This window comes from Anomaloglossus baeobatrachus, chromosome 1, assembly GCF_048569485.1.
Source record: "Anomaloglossus baeobatrachus isolate aAnoBae1 chromosome 1, aAnoBae1.hap1, whole genome shotgun sequence".
NCBI classification, from domain to species: domain Eukaryota; kingdom Metazoa; phylum Chordata; class Amphibia; order Anura; family Aromobatidae; genus Anomaloglossus; species Anomaloglossus baeobatrachus.
The window spans coordinates 383,359,790-383,382,735 of NC_134353.1; the positions used below are offsets into that span (position 1 = coordinate 383,359,790).

At 43.6% G+C, this 22,946-nt stretch overlaps 1 protein-coding gene across 2 annotated transcripts in view; it reads left to right on the forward strand.

Moving 5' to 3' along the window:
* The window catches only part of LOC142315122 (excitatory amino acid transporter 1-like), a 283,934-nt gene that overhangs the window by 178,842 nt on the left and 82,146 nt on the right, over positions 1-22,946 (forward strand). For both annotated transcript variants that reach the window (XM_075352522.1, XM_075352521.1), the window contains exons 2-3: positions 21,376-21,622; positions 21,752-21,889. In XM_075352522.1, coding sequence (XP_075208637.1) covers positions 21,406-21,622; positions 21,752-21,889 — 355 coding nt within the window. In that variant the 5' untranslated portion in view covers positions 21,376-21,405. The remainder of the gene's footprint in view (positions 1-21,375; positions 21,623-21,751; positions 21,890-22,946) is intronic.

The following is a 22,946-nucleotide window of genomic DNA, read 5'->3' on the forward strand; positions in this document are numbered from 1 at the left end:
TGGCATAAGGGGTACTTTGCACGCTGCAACATCGCTAGCCGATGATAGCGATGCCGAGCGCGATAGTACCCGCCCCTGTCGCACATGCGATATCTTGTGATAGCTGCCGTAGCGAACATTATCGCTACGGCAGCTTCACACGCACTTACCTGCCCTGCGACGTCACTCTGCCCGGCGACCCGCCTCCTTCCTAAGTGACGTCACACGGCAGGCGGACAATAGAAGCAGAGGGGCGGAGATGAGCGGGATGTAAACATCCCTCCCACCTTCTCCCTTCCGCATTGCCGGTGGACGGCGGGCCCAGATAAGGAGATGTTTGTCGGTCCTGCGATGTGTGGAGCTGCAGGAACGACAAACAACATCGTACCTGCGGATGCACCGACATTATGAAAATGAACGACGTGACACAGATCAGCGATTTTTGACTGTTTCACGCTCGTTCATCTTCTCTCCTAGGCTTTACACGTTGCGACGTCGTTACCGGTGCCGGATGTGCGTCGATTTGACCCCGACGATATCGCAGTAGCGATGTCGCAACGTGCAAAGTACCCCTAAGGATAGACATGCAGATATGGGAAATAAACTGCATAAAATCTGCAACAAAAAAACCTGACCTTATCCCCTTAGCCTGTTTTCACCTTCATGACCAGGCCACTTTTTTCAATTCTGACCAGTGTCACTATGTGGTAATAACTCTAAAACGCTTCAACATATTCCACTGATTCTGAGAATGTTTTTCTTGACATCTGGCACTTCATGCTAGTGGTATATTTAGGACAATATTTTTTTAGTTTATTTGTGAAAATATCACAAATTTTGAAATTTCAAACTTTTAATTTTTATGCCCATAAAAGTGAGTTATGTCACACAAAATATTTAATAAATAAAATTTTCCACGTCTACTTTTACATCAGTGCAATTTTTGAAACATTTTTTTTTTTTTGATAGGAAGTTACAAGGGTTCAAAGTTTATCACAAATTTTGAATTTTTCCAACAAAATTTACAAAACCATTTTTTTTAGGGAAAATAAACAAGTGACAATACAGTATTCTAAAAACTACACCTCTCAAAGTCCTCAAAATCAACAAGTTTATTAGCCTTTTTAGGTGCTTCTTTTTCCCACAAAAATGTTACTTTAGCCCCAAATTTTGAATTTTTGCAAGGGTAACAAGAGAAAGGGCAATTGTTGTTCAATTTGTTCTGAGTATTTCCCGATATCACGTGTGGTGAACATCTATTGTTTGGGTGCACAGCAGAACTCGGATAGGGAAGTAGCGCCATTTGAATTTTACAGCGAAAAATTGTCTGGAATAGATAGCGGACGCCATGTCGCATTTACAGAGCTATGGATGTGCCTAAATAGTAGAAACCCCCCACAAGTGACCCAATTTTGGAAACTAGACTGCTCAAGGAAATTAGGAAATTATCTAATGTTTTGTGAGCACTATAAACCCACAGGTACGTTACAGAATTTTATAATGTTGAGCCATGAATATGACAAAATACTTTTCCAAGACGCCCTCATGACAGCACCATAGGAGTTGCCCTCTGACCTCTATAGGGACAGGAAAAACATACAAGAGGTTAAAAGCCCCTCTCACCCTAACCTCCTCAGTGTTTTTCCTGTCCTTGTACAGGACAGAGGACGCAAGAGGATTGCAACTCACGAAGATTGCACAGCCTTAGGGGGATCGGGGTGGCCTCGCTTTCTCCTTCCAGCCTGTCAAGAGGGCCTGAGGCAGACACCTCTCGAGGAGAGATCCCTCTGCCAGGCTAGTGGAGCAGGAGCAGGCTTCTGGCATCTGCTGCTACTCTCATTTGAGGGGTCTCTGCATGCTGACACTTCCGGATATGCGTGCGGCATGCGTTCCACCCTGGGACACAGATCTGAGCTCAATGATTAGGAAGGAGGTACAGGCTATGATGTCAGGCATGATTCCCCTACAAGAATCACAGTCAATCCCCCGCAAGAGACTGAGATGGGAGAAAGATGAACTCTCTGAAGAGGATGAACATTCCATGGAGTCGGACTTCGACTGCGAAGTAGTAGTCTCAGAATTGGTACCAGAAGATGGGAAGAGCTAACTCTTCTCTTCAGACAACACAGACAAGCTCCTGAGAGCAGTTTAGAAGACCATGAAAGTGGAAGAGACTTAAAGACCCCGATCTGTTCTGGATGAAATGTTTGTTGGACTCAGGTCCCAGAGAAACAGAGATTTTCCCATGAATAATCACGTATGGGCTATGATCCTGGAGGACTTTAGAGCATGTCTCCCGTTCAAGCTTGAGGACATCAAGACAAGGGAGGATGTTCCCAAGATTGATTTTCCAGTCGCTAAAATGGCAGGAAAGAGATCCATACTCTTTTGAAGACTCTTCTGGCCTGTGTGATTTGATGGATAGAAAGGCTGATGGTCTCCAAAAGAAATTATGGGAGGTCTCCGCTTCCATAATCAAAGCAAACATAGTGTTTACGTCTGTATCCAGATGTATGACCCTATGGTTAGAGGATCTAGAGGCCCAAATTAGGAGTAAGGTCCAAAGGGAGGCCATCCTGAACTCCCTCTCTCTTTTGAAGATGGCCACAGGGTTCATAGCAGATGCCTCTGCAAAATTGGTGAGATTTGCTGCTAGGAATAATGCCTGCCCGCCGGGTGGTTTGGCTGAAGACCTGAACAGGTGATGGGGTCTCAAAAAACAAGCTTTGCTCCTTTGCTTTCTCGGGTCATTGGGTGTTCGGTCCTGTTCTGGATGACATTCTAGAAAAGGCAACAGACAAAAAAGGAGGCAGAAAATCCCTACGGTGGTGGGATGACTAGAAGAACCTCCCCCCAAGTCAGAGTTCCTCGGGATTGTTTGCCATGTGTGATTCTTACTACCGACGCAAGCAAGTCAGGTTGGAGTGCTCACGTGGGTACCCATTTCTTCCAGGGGTCATGGCCAGAAGAAGTACGGAATAGATCCTCGAACTTCAGAGAAATGAGCGCCATTTGAGAAGTCCTCAGAAGGAACTCTGATGTCTTCCAGGGCTGCCGCATATGGATTCTCTTCGATAACATCACTGCAGTGTCCTTCATCCGCCATCAAGGAGGGTCAAGACATCTCCCACAGCAGTCACACTAGCAGCAGAGATCTTTTGTTGGGCAGAAAAATCTGGTCTTGACTATCACAGCAGTCCACTTAAAGGAAACAGACAACAAGGTGGCAGACTATCTCAGCAGGCAAACAATAGATCCATCAGAGTGGATGCTGAATGAGGAGACGTTCCACGAATTGGTCAGAAGATGGGGCCTTCCACAAGTGGACCTGTTTGCTTCAAGAGACAACGCGTAAATAGGAAGATTATTTCTCTTGAACCCTCGGGACAAACCCATCGCAGTTGATTCCATGTCGCAGACCTGGGACATGAAGTTTGCTTACATGTTCCCTCTGCTTCCTCTGATTCCCAGCGTACTCAGGAAAATCAAGGAGGATGGATGCACAGTATTGATGATAGTTCCATTTTTGGCCCAAACGGAGCTGATTCTCCCTGCTGAAGAGATTGGCCTGAGAAGGAGCCATCTTCCTTTTTCTAGAGAAAGATCTTCTACACCAGGGTCCAGTGGTACACCAGAGTATACAACATCTGCTCCTGTCAGCCTGGATCCTGAAAAGAGATTCCTGAGAAAAAAGGGCATGTCGTATGAAGTTATTTCTACTCTTCAGGCAAGCAGGATGCCCATTACAGGATCCATTTACAAGAAAACCTGGAGGACATTCTCTGCTTTTTTGGGCAAGGAACCGACAGACAGTGAACCAGTGGACCAGATCACAATTGAGAAGCTATCCGCCAAAGCAGTATTCCTAGTGGCAGTGACGATAGCGAAGCAGGTAAGAGAGATTCAAGCGTTATCCACAAAGGACCCATATCTCTGTGTCATGGAAGACCGTATAGTCCTTAGGTTGGACCCAGCATTTCACCCCATGGTGGTCTATTCTACAAATATAGAATAAGGGATCATCTAGCCCTCCTTTGCCAGAACTACAAGAACCAGAAAGAACGTGGCCTTCATTCCCTAGAAGTCAGATGGACAATGCTAGCATACCTGAAGGGAACTGGAGGCAGAATCCTAATCTTTATCCAGTTCGGGGGTAGAAACAGGAGCAAAAAGGCCTCAAGAGCATCCTATCCAGATGGATTAGATCCAACATTCTGTCTGCTTACATATTAGCATGTCAGTTTCCCCCGGTAGAAATTAAAGCCCTTTCTACCAGAGCATTATCTACCTCATGGGTGGAAAGAACAGGGGCCTCTCTAGAGCAAATTTGTAGGGCGGCCACATGGTCAGCTCCAAATACGTTTTGCAGACACTATAAATTAGATGTCCTGTACAGTAACCAGACCGCCTATGGTAGGAAGGTCCTTCAGGCGGTTGTCCCACCCTAGCGTAATCTATTGGGTATTCTCCTGTGGTGCTGTCATGAGGGCGTCCTGGAAAATAGGAATTAGTACCTACCGGTAATGTTTCAATGAGCCGATCAATCATGACAGCACCCGTATATCCCTCCCTAATGCTTCTTTATGCCTGTATGAAAATGAACATTCGTATGAAGAAGATACAAAATAAAATTGTGTTGTGCCCATCCTGATGTGGTACTTGGAAAATCACTGAGGAGGTTGGAGTGGGAGGGGCTTTTAACCTCTTGTGTGACTTTTCCTGTCCCTGTAGAGGTCAGAGTGCAATTCCTGCGGTGTCATGATGGGCTCCTGGAAACCTCATTACCAGTAAGTAGTAATTCCTATTTTCGCCAAAAAAATGTTGCTTTAATCCAAAATCATTCATTTGTAGTAGGGTAACAGGAGGACTACACAATTTGTTGAGCAATTGCTTCTGTGTTCCCAAATACCCCAAATGTTGTCAAAGTACAAAGCGAAGACGGAAGGGGCACTGTTATGATTCAGGGACCAAGGAGGATCAAAAACTGTGGAATCCCAATAAGGTAACAGAGTGGCTGGAAACTTAACGGACTGCAGACCTAATCCTGACACAACTAGAAGTAGCGGTGGGGTGTGCCTATGATGACCTGGACGCCTCAAAAAAGCTGGAGAACTAAATAATCTCACAGAGAGAGATAGAAGAAAGCTAATCTGCCTCAGAGCAGTCCCCAAAGATAGATAGATAGCCCCCACACATGTAAAGGCTATGGTGATATAGAAAAACACATTTCAAAGCCAGATTTCAGCAAAAGTGAGGCCCAAACTATCTTTATAGGAAAGGATAGAAAAGAGCAACTGTCTGCAGCCCTAAAAACCCTAATATATACCAGCACTTTTGATATGGAAAAATCCTGAGGTCACACAACCTCTCCCCCACTGTATCAGAACTCTGATGTTACTCGGATCCAAAAACATTAATACAGATGAGGGACTGAATTAATACCAAGCGTGACAAACACAATACCTTGCAGAATCATGGAGCTAAGTATACAGACACTCGCAGCAGGGAATGATCCCACTCCACCAAGAACTCCACACAGACAAAATAGGAATCAAGCCTTAGTATTAAAGCAGAAAAAACACCAAGAAAGTGGAAAACAAACAGCAGAGGTACAAAGACCACTTATCTGAGAGGAGTTCTGGTAGGGGCAGAGCTGGTTACAGAATGTCCTTAGCACACAGGAGACAGTGACCACCGGCAAGTAACAAGAGAAAACTACTCAGTTAAATAGCCCAATCTGACCCTGATTGCCAGTCCTCCACAGATGTGTAGCTTTCACTCCACACATCAACTGCACCGCCAGCACTGACCACAAGAGGGAGCACCAAACTGGAAAACGTATTCACAACAGGGCACCATACACCATATTTGAGTTCAGATTTAGTTGGAATGGGTTACGGGTGCAATGTCACATTGACAGAGCTCCTGAGGTGCCAGGGCAGCAGAAATTCCCCACAAGTGACCCCATTTGACAAACCCTACCCCTTAATGAATTCATCTAGGGATGCAGTGAGGATATTGATGCTACAGGTGTGTCATAAAATGTTATATATTTTAGGCGGTGAGAAAAAATGTATTACATTTTTACCACTAAAATGTTGTTTTCATCCAGATTTCCAACTTTCACAAAGGAAATAGGATAAAATGCCCCAAAATATATTTCACAATTCCTACCTAATGTGGCAATACCTCACATATGAGTGCGCAATACTGTTTGGCCACACAGCAGGGCTCGGGAAGGATGGAACGCCATTTGGCTATTGGAGCACATATTTACCAACAAAAGTTTGTGGACTCCATTTGCAGAGCACCTAAGTGCCAGAACAGAGGAAACCTCCTGAAGTGACCAAAATTTGAAAATTACACCCCTCTGGGAGGTCATCTATGGGTCTAGTGACTATTTAGCCTTTGGAAAACACCCATGGATTCAAACACAGTGAATATTGCAGAACTAAAAATTGCCAATTAGCCCTTGTCATGCACAGTACATTGTAGTGCCCATACATTGTGCCCAAATCAATCATCTGGAGACACACATGCTCTATATTAAGAGGGCATCTTCACTACAATAATGCCAAACATATGGATGTTAACTGTTGCTTATGCACAATGTGGGGCTCAGAAGGGAGGGGGGGGCATTTGGATTTGGAAGTGCAGATTTTGCTGGATTTTTTTTTTTTTGAATTGCTATAGCGCTTTTCCAGAGCCTTTGTGCTACCAGTAATGTCAATGCCCCCAATATTTCTGTTAACAGATGACGGACCTAAGTGGGGACTTGTTTTTTTGTGGATTGAATTGAATGATATTTGGTGCCAATTTGAGTACAGAACATTTTGTATTAGTTCAGATTTATCCTGTGCTCTCTGCTGAACACTTACATCAGGGTTTCCATCTACATCTCCAAAATACGTTATTCATGTGAATTCACTAATGAGGCAGCAGAGTTACTCCAGGCTCCGTTCGGCCTCTGTTCCACAGTGTCCATCTTTCGAAACATGCACAGAACTGTAGATGACCGAACTTTTGTGCACATATAAAAAGATGAGTTAAAAGATGGATATTGCCGGACCACAAGCCAAACGGGAGATCAAAGTGACCCCCTCTGCCTCATTACAGTGAATTTTCAGTTAGGAATTTTGTTTGAATTAAATTTTACAGAAATATACACATAGAGTGCAGGATAAATGTGAGCCAAGCCTTACTGCGATCTTTAGTAGGCAGAAGGAACAAATCAACAGCAGTTGAAGAATTGGCTTTATTTTTTATTTTGCTGTACACTGTGCGGTATAAGTGATTAGTTAGTTTTATTCCTCAAGTGAGGAAGATTACAACAATACCAAATTTATAGCATTTTTTTTTAGGTTTGGTGACTTTCACACCAACAAATGCTTTTTTTTTTTTTTTACAAAAAAAAGGTTTTCGCATAACTGATTTTTCAAGACTATAGTTTCTTTATTTTTCTGTAGTCAGAATCAAGTGTGGGTTGTTAATAAAGAAAGGATGAGTTGGAATTTTTATTGGTACTATTTTGGACCACATACTATTTTTTAATCGCTTTCAATTCCACTTTCTGTGTTCCAGAATCAAGAAGAAATAGGAATTTCGAAATTGTTTTCTATGTTTGTTTTTTTTTTAATGCCTTTCACCATGTCATAAAGTGATAAGACCGCTTTATTCTTCGGAACAGTAAGATTACAATGATGCCACATTTCTATTTTTTTTTTTATGTTTTTCCACTTTTACACACTAAAAACAAATTTCTGGAAGGAAAAAAATGTTTTTTTGCATTGTTTTCTTTCTGAGAAGTATAGCTTTTCTTATTGTTTTGCTGATGGAGCTGTTTGGTGGTTTTTGTTTTTTTTGCAAGACAAGATGCCGTTTCCATTTTTATTTACATATGACTTTTTGATCACATTTTATTCAACAATTTTCAACTATATGATGAAAAGACATCATTTTTGGTATGTTTTTCACTTATTTTTTTTAAGGTGTTCACTGAAGGGGTTAACTAGTATTAGTTTTATGGATCAGGTTGTTACAGACGCATCAATATGATTTACTTTTTTCTTCCATGAATATTACATAAATATTACAGAATTATTCGTATAATTTTTTTTATTTTAATTTTGTTCTTTATTTTCTGATTTCTTTTTATTTTTTACTTAGTCCATTTATAGGACACTAACTTTTATTGCCCTGATCACTAATACAATATATTGCAATGAACCAGCATTGCAATACATTAGCTCTCTCAGTTATGCACTGACATAAGACTCAGATCATGCTCTTAGCAGGATTCCAGAGACTTTCCATAGCTGGGTGACCGGAGGTTCTCATGACAACCTCAGGTCATCATGGCAACTATCGAGCCCTCGTGATGACATCGCTTGAGCACCGATCGGACTGGAGAGGAAGCGCACTCCCTCTCTCAGTCCTCTAAATGCTGCGATTGATTTTGATCACAGCATTTAGGGGGTTAAACAGGAAGGGGTTAATAAAGCAGTCTGGATGTTTTTGTTTAAAGTCCCCTCCCGTGCCTTCCTCAACACCGCTGAGTGAGCCATATTGAAATAAAGATCTTGGTGTGCCTAGGAGTACCTCTGACTTTCAGGGTGCAATGGGTGCACCGCTGGGGCTGTTTCGGTGACTAACCTCCCCAGTCCCAAATGTTTTACATATTACATCTGGTTCAGAAGTGGTTGCATATTCCTCTCCAGCGCAGTTGGTGGAAAGGGTCATCACGGAGAGGTTTGTCAACTCCCTTTCAAAGGTGGCTCCTGCCTTTGTTGCCCAGGGAGATCCCTGGTATGACGATGACCTGGTGGGCATGGTAGAAAGGTACCAGGTGGTTGAGAATTCCTTCTGGAAACAAAGTGGTGTATCTTCTCTATACTAGGATTCTTAAAGGAGGCTGACACCCAAAAGAAGGGAACTAAAGTCTCATATGGAGGTATCCAAAGCTCCAGGTGGGGTCTGAGTTGTTTCCAAAAAGCCCCAGCTAATGATCTGACTTGTTGGATGTGTCACGCCCCAGGTCACATAGCTGCCCATGGTCCCATAACCACCAAGCTGATGGACTGCTGCTTAGGTCAGCATTGCTTATTTTATGTATATAGTGTAGTGTTATTTCTCAACCCTGTGAGGGTCCATAGGAATGTCCTGTGTAAGTAAATGGAGTGCCAATGCCTGGCCAGTTGGACCCAGGTTGTTTGGTGACCCTAATAAGAACCACACTTCCTTACTTTCTTTGGTTCCTGGAAAGATGGTAGGCGTCCACTGTATCAATGGGGATGCTAAGGACTACCCTGTGGCCCGGGTGTACATAAAGACAAACTGTAGCACTAAATCCCATGAGGTTGGCATAGTGAAGGACTTCTCACATCCATATTAGGGCTAAACTTTACCTTATTTTGATACATGTGGGGGAAAAGTTAATTGCTGGGTAGTTTGGACAACAACCAAGGGATCGCTAAAGAAAACCTGTCACAGCCGGAGTCTGATGGGTTTCCCTTTTGTGTGTTTGTTGGAGGTGAAGGTGAGTTCAACTGCCCTGAGGCACGCATTCCTCTATTTGGGGTGTCAGTAGGGATCTTTGGAACTGCCCAACTCAGGAATCTGACTCTAAAATGATTGTTTGATAATGTAACTGTTAGGCTATGTGCGCACTTACCGGATTTTGCGGCGGATTTTCCGCGGATTTGCTGCATGTTTCGCTCCAGAAAATGTTCATAACATCTCTGCAGTGAATCACCAGCAAATCCTATGGAGAAAAAAAATCCTGTGCGCACTGGGCGGAATTTGACAGCTGCATGTTTTGCTGCGGGAATCCCGCAGCAAAAACAAGTGCATGTCACTTCTTTTCCGCACATCGCTGCGGGATTTCACTCCATTGACTCCAATGTTAATCATGAAATCCCGCAGGGAATAATGCAGGAAGCAAATTCTGTGCGGTTCACTGCGTTTTCCTGCGTTATTCCCTGCGGTATTTCGCGGTTTACCTCCGGTAAGGTGCATCGCTTGTCTGCGGTTTTGCAGGGAAGTGATGTCATTACAGGAAGAGGAAGCCGTGCAGAGAGTAAACACACACATCACAGACACAGAACACATCACAGACATAGAACACATAGACACAGACACATAGAACACACATAGAAAGAAAACGGAAATATAGAAAACAAAGCACGTGTGCTCCGCTGCATATTTACCTTCCAGCCGAGGTAAGCACACAGCGGCGGCCCGGTATTCTCAGGCTGGGGAGGGAGAGGGGCAGGGTTAATGTCCCCCGCCTCACTCCCCCTCCCGCAGCCGAGAATATCAGCCGCAGCTGCCCCGGGAATGTCGCATGCATTATGCGGCACTACCGGAGTGTCCTCGGCTCTTCTTGCCACCGTGTAGCAGTGGTGGCAAGGTAATACAAGGGGTTAATGGTGGTGGGGGACCACCGCCATTAACTCCAGGCTTGATCATGGCAGCGTCTATGTGACAGCTGACATGATCAACCCGTAAGTAAAGTGAATAAAACACAGACACCGAAAAATCCTTTATTTTAAATAAAACCAACAAGCCTCGTTCACCATTTTATTAACCCCCCCCCCAAACAAAGCTCCAGCGTAATCCACAGGTCCGACGTCCTGCGCTGCTTCCATCCAGCCGCGACTGTCACAGACACAGCGCTGAATGAAAGCAGCAGACAGCAGAGGTAATTACCGGTCATTTCCCACGGCCGGTAATGTGAACTCACTGCCGACCGTGGGAAATGCAGCGATCTGTCCTCTATCTATCCCTCTATCTATCCCTCTATCTGTCTGTCTATCTATCTATCCCTCTATCTATTCTTCTGTCTATCTACTATCAGAATTAAATGTATTTTTTTTTTTTTCTTCAATGTGCTTTATTGCATTGAATGCAATAAAGCACATCCCAACCCGCACGCGGCAAAACCACGGCAATACCGCGAATAATACCGCGGTAAAACCGCAGCAAACCGCGGCAAACCGCATGCGGTTTTCGGATGCGGCTTCCCGTGGTTTTTTACCGCGGGTGCGGTAATCTTTGAGGACATGCGGAATTTTCTCAAGAAAATTCCATTTCCCAGTGCGCACAGAGCCTAAACGGGGTTGCTCAAAAGCCGAGGGCTGAAAACAGATATTTTTACATGAATGAGGAATTATTATATTGTGTCAGTAAGCAAAAGGGTGTCTTAGGAGGACAACTGGGGGTAGACAAAACAGAGGAACAGATCCTCTTGAGGTTTTACTGGCCCAGCTGTCACCAAGAGATTTTGAATCATTTCAGGTCCTGTCCCACCTGCCAGCTAACCACCCCAGTTGCTTACTTCCATAGATCCTTAGTGCTTAGTTACAAGTCATTGAGGATTGATAGCATAGCATTCAGTACAACCCCTAGTCAAGTCCACCAGTAGGCATCAGTATATCCAATTAGGATACTGCAACACAGTACTCACAGGCAGTACAATTGATAAATTCCTCTGCTAAGAGTATAGCCAGAGAACTAGTCCAGATCTTTTCCTGAGTTGGCTTGCCAAAAGAGATTTTGATAGACCAAACTACTCCATTGATGTTGTAGGTAATGAAGGATTTGTGCAAAGCCCTGTAGATTGCACATCTCAGGACATCTATATAACACCTGCTGATGGATGGGCTTGTGGATTGGTTTAATAAAACTTTGAAGAACATGCTAAAGAAGGTTGTAGGAAAAAAAAGACAGCCGAAACTGGGACTGTCTACTACCCTACCCTACTGTTATTCTTCATCAGAGAACTACCTCAGGCAACTACGGGGTTTTCCTCTCTTGAACTGAATTGTATGGTCGATACCACCATGGACTCCTGGATATACAGACCTGGGAAGCACAGGTTACACCCTATGGGAGCGTAATCGAACAAATGGCCCATAGGCAAGAAAGAATTGCTGAGGTTATGCATATTATGAGAGATCACCTCTTACAAGTACAAGAGGCCCAGCCAAGGGTGAACAAAGACGAGACAGTTCAGTCCTGGGGATCAGGTACTAGTGCTGGTGCCCACTGTGTAGATTAAGTTTCTGGCCAAGTGGCAGGATCAGTACGAAGTGGTCAAAAAGCTTGGGAATGTTAACTATAGCCTCCACCAGCCAAGAGAGACGTTACAAAGTGTACCACATCAACATGATCATGCCATGGCAAGGTAGGGAAACTGAGGAATCTCTGTGCCTGGTGGCTAAGCTTGAAGCTGACATGGAAGATGTTACTCTGATAGAGAAGCTGTTGTGCCCAAAAACAGCATTTCCAAGGACTGCTCCATCAGAAGAGATCTGTTTTCAGAGTTACCAGGTTGTACTCAATACATAGAGCATGAGGTTTCTCACAGATGCTCACGTTTGGGTGAACTTGAAGTTATATCTGATCCCCGAAGCTAAAAAGGTTGAAGCAAATGCTGAGCCTGAAAGTCATTGAAGAGTCTAAGAATAGCTGGTCCAGTGCCCATAGTCTTAGTACCGAAACCAGATAGAGAGTGGCAGTTTTGCAATGACTATAGGAAGATGAATGAGGACTCTAAAGGCCGCTTTACACTCTGCAATCTTGTTAGCGACATTGCAAGCGTGGGTACCCGCCCCATCGGTTGTGCGTCACGGGCAAATCGTTGTCCGTGGCGCACAACATCGCTCGGACCAGTCACACTACTTACATGCCTAGTGACGTCGCTGTGACCGGCGAACTGCCTCCTTTCTAAGGGGGCAATTTTCGGCGTCACCGCGACGTCACTAAGCGGCCACCCAATAGAAGCAAAGGGGCGGAGATGAGCAGGACGTAACATCCCGTCCACCTCCTTCCTTCCTCATTGCCGGTGGACACAGGTAAGGGGAGGTTCCTAGTTCCTGCGGTGTCACACATAGCGATGTGTGCTGCCTCAGGAACGACGAACAACATCGTACATGCAGCAGCAACGATAATTGGGAATAGGGGAGCATGTCTCCGATTAGCGATTTTACACGTTTTTGCGACGACTCAAAATCGCTCATAGGTGTCACATGCAACGACATCGCTAACGCAGCCGGATGTGCGTCACTAATTCCATGACCCCAACAACATCGCTTTAGCGATGTCGTAGCTTGTAAAGCGGACTTTAGTTTGATGCCCCATATCAATGAACTGATTGAAACGATAAGCCCAGCTGGTACATTAGCACCCTGGACCTCACGAATGGGTATTGACAACTACCCATGTCTAAAGATGCCAAGGAGAAGATGGCCTTCTCAACGCCAGCCGGATGTTTCCATTCACAAAGATGCCGTTTTGATTGCAAGGAACTTCGGCTACCTTCCACAGAGCCATGATCTTAGCTCCCCACAAGACGTACGCAGCGGCATACCTGGATAACATTGTAATTTTTAGGAAGCATCTGAGCAAGGTCAAGGCAATACTTGATGCTCTAAACAAGGCGGGGGGATTCCGTAAACTCGAAAGGAGCCATGACGATGGAGAATGCAAAATACTTTGGCTTTGTCGCAGGAAGTGGCAAAATAAAGCCCCATGTATATAAAATTGACGCAATGCATAAATGGCCACAACCGCTTTTGAAGAAATAATAAGAGCATTTCTGGTCATTGTGGGATACTACAGTCAGTTCATCTCTAACTTCGCCATGATAGTCACACACCTGACAGACTTCCTTTAAGGTACAAAATCGGTTATGGCCAAGTGGTATCCAGAAGCAGAGACAGCCTTCCAAGAACTGAAGCTAACCCTTTGTAAACAGCTAGAGTTGATGGCACCAGACTTCAATAAGGAATTTGTGGTCCAGACAGGAACTGCCAAAGGTCGAGTTAGTTGCCGTCCTGTCTCTGGTACAATATTGGGTGTTTTTCTCTGTTCAGTACTTGTGTAGGAAACTGTCTACCTGCAAGAAGAATTAATCGATCGTATAGAAGTGTTTAGCAATCAATTGGGTGTTGGATACTTTAAGATACTTGGTATTAGGCAGGAAATTTTGGTTATTGTCAGACAATGCCTTGCTGAAATGGATGAGGGAAAAGAAGGCAATAATGGGTCTTTCCTGGCACTTAAGGACTTTAAGTTGCATGTAAAGTATAGCCCCAGGAAACTACATGGCCATGTGGACACACTGTCAAGTTTTCACTGTTTGATGGTGGAAGGTGCCAAGCCCCCCCAGCTTTCAGTGACGTGAATGTGTGACGCCCTGGCAAAATCAGGTAGTCATAGGTAGGCACCCGCACAACACCCTTCCCTCACTTAGGAAATACACAGCTGACCTGAAACCCTAGTCACCCCCCCTTAGAGAAAGATAGACACACCAGTGGGCGGGACCAGGCAGTTGAACACGCCCACCCAGGGTTCTAGACAGCCCGGGGTGGGAAAACAGGCAGATAAGTTTGTAGTTCAAGTTGAGAGGAGTGTGGGCTGGAGCTAGGTGTACCTCCAGCAGAGGAAGTTCAATTTTAACGGTGCCAGGGTAGGAGCCCTGGTGCCTTGGCTAGGTGGCAGACGGTGGTCTCCATCAGCAGGAGACGGGAAGATGGCTCAGCAGAACCGAGGTGGACCGGGACAGGGTTGTAGCCTGCCGGTACCGACACAGGGAACCGACCCGGAAACCGGAGCACAAAGGGAGGTACCTGGACCCTGAAGCCAGGACCGGAAATCAGCGGCCTGGTTAACTAACCAATTGAGGCCAGGACTAGAGGTCCTATCCCACCCAAAGTCCCTCATAGAAGACAACAGCCCACGGATAGGGATAAGAGGTCACCGCAGGGCCCATAGATCCAATGGGCCAGCGTCTGCGGGCATGGCTCCTTAGGCCACATCCAGCCGGGAGCGGACTCCTGAGTTTCAGACTAGGAAGTCTACCTTACACAAAGTCAGTGCAGAGGAAAAGGACAGTGACCAACAGCCTGGGTGAGGGACCTGAATGCAACCGGCCACGGCGGCCGGCCACCAGCACCTTTGGTTTACCGAAAGACTCGTGTGATTCATTTACTGTGAGTAACCAAACACCCCCCTGCTTGCTCAGGCACGCCGGCCCTTGCCACCACCATACCCTGCACAAAGACACCGGGCCCTGGGGCAACCATCCCTACGCACGGAGGGGTTAACATCCAGCTGCCACTACATCTTCCCCGGGTGCCCCATAACAGCAGCGGTGGTGTCCCACTTCACCACACACCGTGGGTGGCATCACAAACTTAATACGGCCTAGCCCATACATCTACGTTCCCCCTTTTATTCGGCATGTCCGCGAGACTTCCAGGTCCGGAGACCCTCAAGCCACCCCCATAGAAGGTCCGGATCCGAGCAGCGGCGGCTGTTGGTAAGGGGGCGGCACATATGTAAGATGGCCATTGGACAAATACATAGTATTTAAGGGGTTGTTTATTTTAGAGAAAAACAGGTTCCGTATGCAGCAGAGATGAATCTGTATATTAGGTTGCCAAATGCTACCATCTAGCAGTTGGGTTAGGTCAGCGGTAGAGTGAGTTTTAGATAAGATAGGGTTAAGGTACAAAAAGGGAGGAGTGACAGGTGGCAGGGCAGATGGCTAGGAGAGGGGGCTCCAATGGAACAGCAGTCAAGAAGTAGATTCAAGACAGAGTGTGCGGTAACCTCTAGAAGTCCGGAGCTCACCCCATCGGGCTTAGAAAACCGTCCTGCAAGAGGAGCTGCCAAGGCCCAGGAGCGGACGAAGGTGTGAGGAATAAGGGAGAAAGAGGTACAGATTCCGGACTATGGAGTATTGAGAACAGACTGGGTCTGAGATAGCGTGGGAAAGAACAAAGAATAGTACCCCACAGAGAAAGAAAGGAAGGCAATGTCTGCCAAAACGTTGTGAAGAATAAAGTAAATATACCTGTTGGTCAAGCAAACTCTGCTGTTTCGTGTTTCACTATTTGACGACTGGTAGCAGGGATGATTGATACCGGTCCGAAGCAGCAAGTAAATGTCATGCACCTTGCCCAAAGCCACATGTGCACACAGTCTCCTTGGAGAAGGAGCATGGTGCCCCCTTTCAAAAGTAAGGCACTGTGTAACTAAAATGAAAAAAAAAACACAGTAGAGCAGGAATTTTGCAGCTGAATTCAACATATTTCTATGCTAACATGAATTGGTAAAGTATCTGATCTGTCTTGCATTTCTTTTTTTTTTCCCCTTGTCTCTGTATTGTAGAACGCATGACCATCACTTGTAATAGACTTTTAATCTCACATATTGGAAATCCAGGAGATTTTTGGATGATGAATATCACAAATAAGAGATATCTTTAATTATAATTTAAAAATCACTTTGTAGCAGAAGAATGTCACCCACGTAGCAACTGATAGGGTTTCTATAGCAATGTCATAGCAACCCTGTGCAATCCTTATAGATTTCCTATAGTGTAATGGATTCATTTATGAGATAAACATTGGAAACTACACTGTGGGCAGAATTATTAGGCAAGTTGTATTTTAGAGGATTTTTTTTTATTATTGATCAACAACTATGTTCTCAATCAACCAAAAAGACTCATAAATATCAAAGCTTAATATTTTTGGAAGATGGAGTGGGGTTTTTTTAGATTTGGCTATCTTAGGAGGACATCTGTTTGTGCAGGTAACTATTACTGTGCAGAATTATTAGGCAACTTACTGTAATAAAACCAAATATATTCCCATCTCACTTTTCACCAGGTAAACCAATATAACTGCACAAAATTTAGAAATAAACATTTCTGAAATGCAAAAATAAAACCCCAAAAACTTAGTGACCAATATAGCCACCTTTCTTTATGATGACACTCAACAGCCTACCATCCATAGAGTCTGTCAGTTGCTTGATCTCTTTACGGTCAACATTGCGTGCAGCAGCCACCACAGCCTCCCAGACACTGTTCCGAGAAGTGTACTGTTTTGCCTCCCTGTAGATCTTACATTTTATGAGGGACCACAGGTTCTCTATGGGGTTCAGATCAGGTGAACAAGGGGGCAATGTCATTATTTTTTCATCTTTTAGACCTTTACTGGCCAGCCACACTGTGGAGTAGTTGGATGCATGTGATGGAGCATTGTCCTGCATGAAAATCATGTTTTTCTTGAACGATACCGACTTCTTCCTGTACCACTACTTGAAGAAGTTGTCTTCCAGAAACTGGCAGTAGGTCTGGGAGTTGAGCTTCATTCCATCCTCAGCCCGAAAAGGTCCCACAAGTTCATCTTTGATGATACAAGCCCATAACAGTACCCCACCTCCACCTTGCTGGCGTCTGAGTCGGAGTGGAGCTCTCTGCCCTTTACTGATCCAGCCTCTGACCCATCCATCTGGCCCATCAAGAGTCAGTCTCATTTCATCAGTCAATAAAACCTTTGAAAAATCAGTCTTAAGATATTTCTTGGCCCAGTCTTGACGTTTTATCTTATATTTCTTGTTCAAAGGTGGTCGTTTTTCAGCCTTCCTTACCTTAGCCATGTCCCTGAGTATGGCACACTTTGTGCTTTTTGATACTCCAGTAACGTTGCAGCTCTGAGATATGGCAAAACTGGTGGCAAAGGGCATCTTAGCAGCTTCACGCTTGATTTTTCTCAATTCATGGGCAGTTGGCTATTTTGCCATGAAACGCTTGATTGTTCAGTGATCACGCTTCAAAAGTTTGTCAATTTCAAGACTGCTGCATCCCTCTGCAAGACATCTCACAATTTTGGACTTTTCAGAGCCTGTCAAATCACTCTTCTGACCCATTTTGCCAAAGGAAAGGAAGTTGCCTAATAATTAAGCACACCTTTTATAGGGTGTTGATGTCATTACACCCCCCCCCCTCCTCATTACAGAGATGCACATCACCTGATTTACTTGGTAGCTTGCTCTCAAGCCTAAACAGCTTGGAGTAGGACAACATGTATAAAAATTATCATGTGATCAAAATACTCATTTGCCTAATAATTCTGCACACAGTGTATATTTTTAGAATGAATCTTACAGTGTAAAAGTGGATCTGTCAGATTAATATGCTTCGGCGTATCACAGCGTCAAGTTGTTAATTCTAGTAGCTTGACATGTAGACCGATTTTTATTAAGGTATTTCTGCCAGTTTTCTGACGTAAAACCCACTTATAGGTTGCAAAATTGTGACTTTTGTCATCATTTCATCTTTAACTTGCTTATTTGTTCACAATAACAGTAAATTTTGACCAGGGGTGCCCAAACTTTTGCATGCTACCGTACATATAATACATAAAGTATTTCTGCTGATGTAATCAATAATTACTATTGAAAAATTAGATCCTGCTTTATGTAATCCTTGTGGAGCTCTGGTATTTATTGAGAAGATTCAATATGATTCTCAATTAAATAATTTTTTACTGCAATCCTCCCCTCGTATCTGTTTATGAACCTGTGAATACTGCAATTGTGTCAATACTTTGTGTGGCTGCCATTAAAGGACTGCCTCAATTCTCATTAGCATGGAGTTCACTAGAGTGTCACAGGAGCCGCTGGAATCCTCTTCCATTTCTCCATGACGACATCACGGAGCTGGTGGATGTTAGAGACCTTGCGCTCCTCCACCTTCTGTTTGATTAGATGCTCGATAGGGTTTAGGTCTGAAGACATGCATGGCCAGCTCAACACATTTACCTTCAGTTTCTGTAGCAACACAGTGTGTTGGGGGCCATTATTATGTTGGAACACTGCCCGGCAGCCCAGTTTCTGAAAGAAGGGGATTATGCTCTGCTTCGCTATGTCACAGTACATGTTGGCATTCATGGTTCCATCAATGAACTGCTGCTCCCCACAGCTGGCAGCACTCATACAGCCCCAAACCATGACACTCCCACCACCATGCTTGACTGTAGGCAAGACACCATTGTCTTTGTAATCCTGACCTGGTTGCCTCCAAACACGCTTGATACCATTTGAACCAGATAAGTTTATCTTGGTCTCATCAGACTACAGGACATGCTTCCAGTAATCCATGTCCTTAGGTTGCTTGTCGTCAGCAAACTGTTTGCGGGCTTTCTTGTGCATCATCTTTAGAGGAGTCTTTCTTCTGGGACGACAGCCATGCAGACCAATTTAATGCAGTGTTTCCCGCGTATAGCCTAAGCACTGACAGGCGACCACCACCCCTTTAACCTCTGCAGTGCTGACAAAACTCATACATCTATTTTGAAAAGACAATCTCTGGAATTGACGGTGAGAATGGTCACTCAACTTCTTTGGTTGACCATGGTGAGGCCTGTTCTGAGTGGAACCTGTCTTGTTAAACCTCTGTATGGTTTTGGACACCATATTACAGCTCAGTTTCAGGGTGTTGGCAATCTTCTTATAGCCTAGGCTATCTATATGAAGAACAACAATTCTTTTTTTTTTTTCTCAGATGCTCAGAGAATTGTTTGACATGAGGTGCCATTTTAAACTTTCAGTGAACACTATCCTCTTAAAGAAGAAGTTACAGGTCTGTGAGAGCCAGAAATCTTGCATGGCTTGAGATGACTAAATACAGTACTTATTTCCCGCCATGATTTGCAAAAAAAAATCTTGCCAAATCAGAGAAAGTGATTTTCTGGATTTTTTTTTCTCATTTTGTCTCTCATAGTTGTGGTCACCTATGATGTCAATTACAGGCCTCTCTTATCTTTTTAAGTGGGAGAACTTGCACAATTGGTGGCTGACAATACTTTTTTTCCCGACTGTATGTGGTATTATGTCGTCACTATGTGGTCTAGTGATGTTGTGGCAGTATTTCTGTAGCACCGGCATCCCTGCACAAAAAAAATAAATAAATAAAAATTACAATCTTTTTTCCTCTAGATTTTTGGTGCAATTTGCATAATAAATCTTCCCCACATCTCACCTTTTAAAAAAAGTTCCCTTAGCTGCATATTGCCAGATTAGGCATCCTATTCTGGGACTGTATTGTATGAAATGCACGTTAGCTGTCTGCTGTCTGTATTCACAGAATATCATAAATGAAGCCTTACAGAGAGGATATATAACGGATAGGCAGGAAATGCACCATCGTTGAATGCTTTTGGTTGGTAGCTGCTTTCCTTGCAGGAGGTAGAATGAGCGAATATTTTATAACCTACTGAGGTGCTTGCTTTTCTTATCGTAAGCACCCCTGCAGTTACTGCTGCTTAATTATTGAAAGCTTTTTCTACAAACAGTTCATCAAAACAAGCATGTATGTGACAATTGGCTTTATTAGAGTGGGGGAAGCTTTTTGGCTTCATTATGTATTACATTTCTTGTATATCAGTCTATTGTCTTGGTCTATGTGATCTGCCCAGTAGGCTGTTGAAATAAATCTTTTTATATATTTGATACCCACAACTGATTATCCATGTATTTATCTGTTATCCTAGCATATAGTGAGTTTATATTAAAGGGAACCAACCAGCAGGTTTTTCACATATAAAGTACATATGGTGCCATACTGGCTCTAGAATGCCGATTCAAATCCTACCTTTAGTTTATCCACTTGATGCTTGATTGCTGAAAAATCCTGTATCAAAGCTTCAGAAATTACGTCTTTTGATGCAGTGGCTTGAGCATCGGAGCGGGACTTTGTGGGCGGGGTTCTCAAGAATGCTTCCTCCACCTGGCTCGCCTACTAGTTTTGCGCCACCACCACCATTGCCGCTGTTGATGTAGCGTGCGCATTGTTAATGTGTCGGTGTCTTCAATAAATCAGCACTGGGATCGGCGCATGCGCTTGCTGCAGTCTCTGGCGCCATTTTATTCAAGACCCTTTGGAGAGGAATATGAGCAGCGACGCATGCACAGATTTAACTTTTTTTCATCAGTGCATGCCACCACTCATAGTTGTCTCCACAGTGTCCTCAGTAAAATGGCGCTGAAGATCAGGTTACGTGTATGCACCAATCTCAATTGATGACACTGTCACACTAGCAATACACACGCACCTCCAACAGCACCATCAATCCCAAAAGCTTACAATGGAGAAAGTTGTGGCCAGAGATTGGGAGAGGAAAGTTAATAAATATAGAAACTGTAGAGCACCAGAAGACTAAAGTAAGTCAATTACCATTTTGCACGTAGATTAATTTGTTGACAAAGGAAATTAAGAAAGACATAGAAAAAGGTTAAAGATAGACACTGAGAGGCCAATGGAGCGATTTGAGTATTTATAATACTCACCTAAGGGGTGGTGCGGTGCAGACTGGTCGGATGGGTGTCTCCATGCTCCAATACCGGCGCCTCCTCTTTCGGCCATCTTTGTCCTCCTTCTTCTGAAGCCTGGGTGCATGACTCATCCTACATCATCCACACAGGCCAGCATTGAGGTCCTGCGCAGGTGCACTACAATACTTTGATTTGCCCTGCTCAAGGCACTTTTATTATGTTTGCGGAGACATTTTAAGCAATAATTTAATCTTTTTTTTATCACAGATATCTTTAATCAATCCTCACAACTACAAGATGAGTGAAAAAGATGGAAATGGTGACAACTTGTTCCTAAAAGATGATTTAACAAAGGGTGAAAAAGCTGAAGGTCGCGGGCACAGCTGGCAGCATGCTATGAGGAAGCGAGCATCACGAGCTGGGAAGCAAATGCGCATGGTGACGTTAAGGAGTGTCCGTGGATTCCTCCATCGAAATGCTTTTGTGATTCTCACAATTGCGGCTGTTGTGCTGGGTAAGCTATTTAGAGCGGTTATTGTTGCTCTACTGTTCATGAAATCATCATCTGATTAGTTGTAAATTCTAATTATGTATTATGTGAAACATCTTTTATATAATCTTTTTAATTTTTCTCTTTCTTCAGGTATTGTTTTGGCTTTTGCTCTAAGACCCTACAAAATGTCTTACCGGCAGATTAAATATTTTTCCTTTCCTGGAGAACTGCTTATGAGGATGCTACAGATGCTAGTGCTACCTCTTATAGTGTCCAGTTTGGTAACAGGTAATCAGCCAGTTTTCATTTTCACTGTTCTATGGTTTACAGTTTTGGTGGCTGTCATGGGAAACGGACAAACTTGAAGACAAACCAATCCTCAGTATCTCTCCTATAATGTCGCAAATGTTAGTTAAAACAGATTACAGTGGAACCTTCGATTATGAGAATAATTGGTTCCGGGAGTCTGCTCTTAAACCAAGTTACTCTAATATCAAACCAAATTATTCTATAGGAATTAATTGAAACACAGACAATTCGTTCCACAACCCAAAAATATTTGCTGTATTTATACAATCTTATTACAGTAATACAAAATAATGTACAGTATTCATATAAAATTATTATAGTACACTAATACAAAATACTGTACAGAAAAAAAACATATAAAGGAAATTAAACTGCACTTTAGCTTACAATAAAATTGTTGGTGTGCGAGAGGTACAGTATAAGCAATGTGCTGCACTGGTTATCAATAAGAAAGTACAATACTGTATCCACAAATGCAAATTGATGGATATGCTATATAGTATATACTGTTCTGCACAATGGTATACTGCATACAGAATACAGTACATATGTACAGAAAGTTACCTCCAAAGCGGGCCAGAGCATGGTGAAAGGACAGAACCGGAAGTGTGCACGGTGAGTATTTGCTCTTCTTGCAAAGCATTGCTCTTAAACCAAGTTAAACATTTTTAAAAACGTTGCTTGTCTTGCAAAACGCTCTCAAACCAAGTTACTTTTAAACCAAGGTTCCACTGTATTTATGAAGAGTATGCATCCCAGGAGGCCTGTGAGATTTCCGCTATGAAGCCTAGATTATAGTACCAGTATTGCTGCTTTTAATTTTAAGATTTGATAACATAGATATTTCAGAAATAAGATGTCTTAATATTTACACAAAATCCAGATTATATGTTTTGCTGACATGTAGCATCCTCAGGAAGTTATGGGGCTTTTTTTTAACGCTACTAAGGACGTAGTAAATCTGAATTAAGTCTACACCAGGGAAATGGAGTGTAGTAGTACAGTACTATAACATTTTAGCTCTACAAGTATTAGC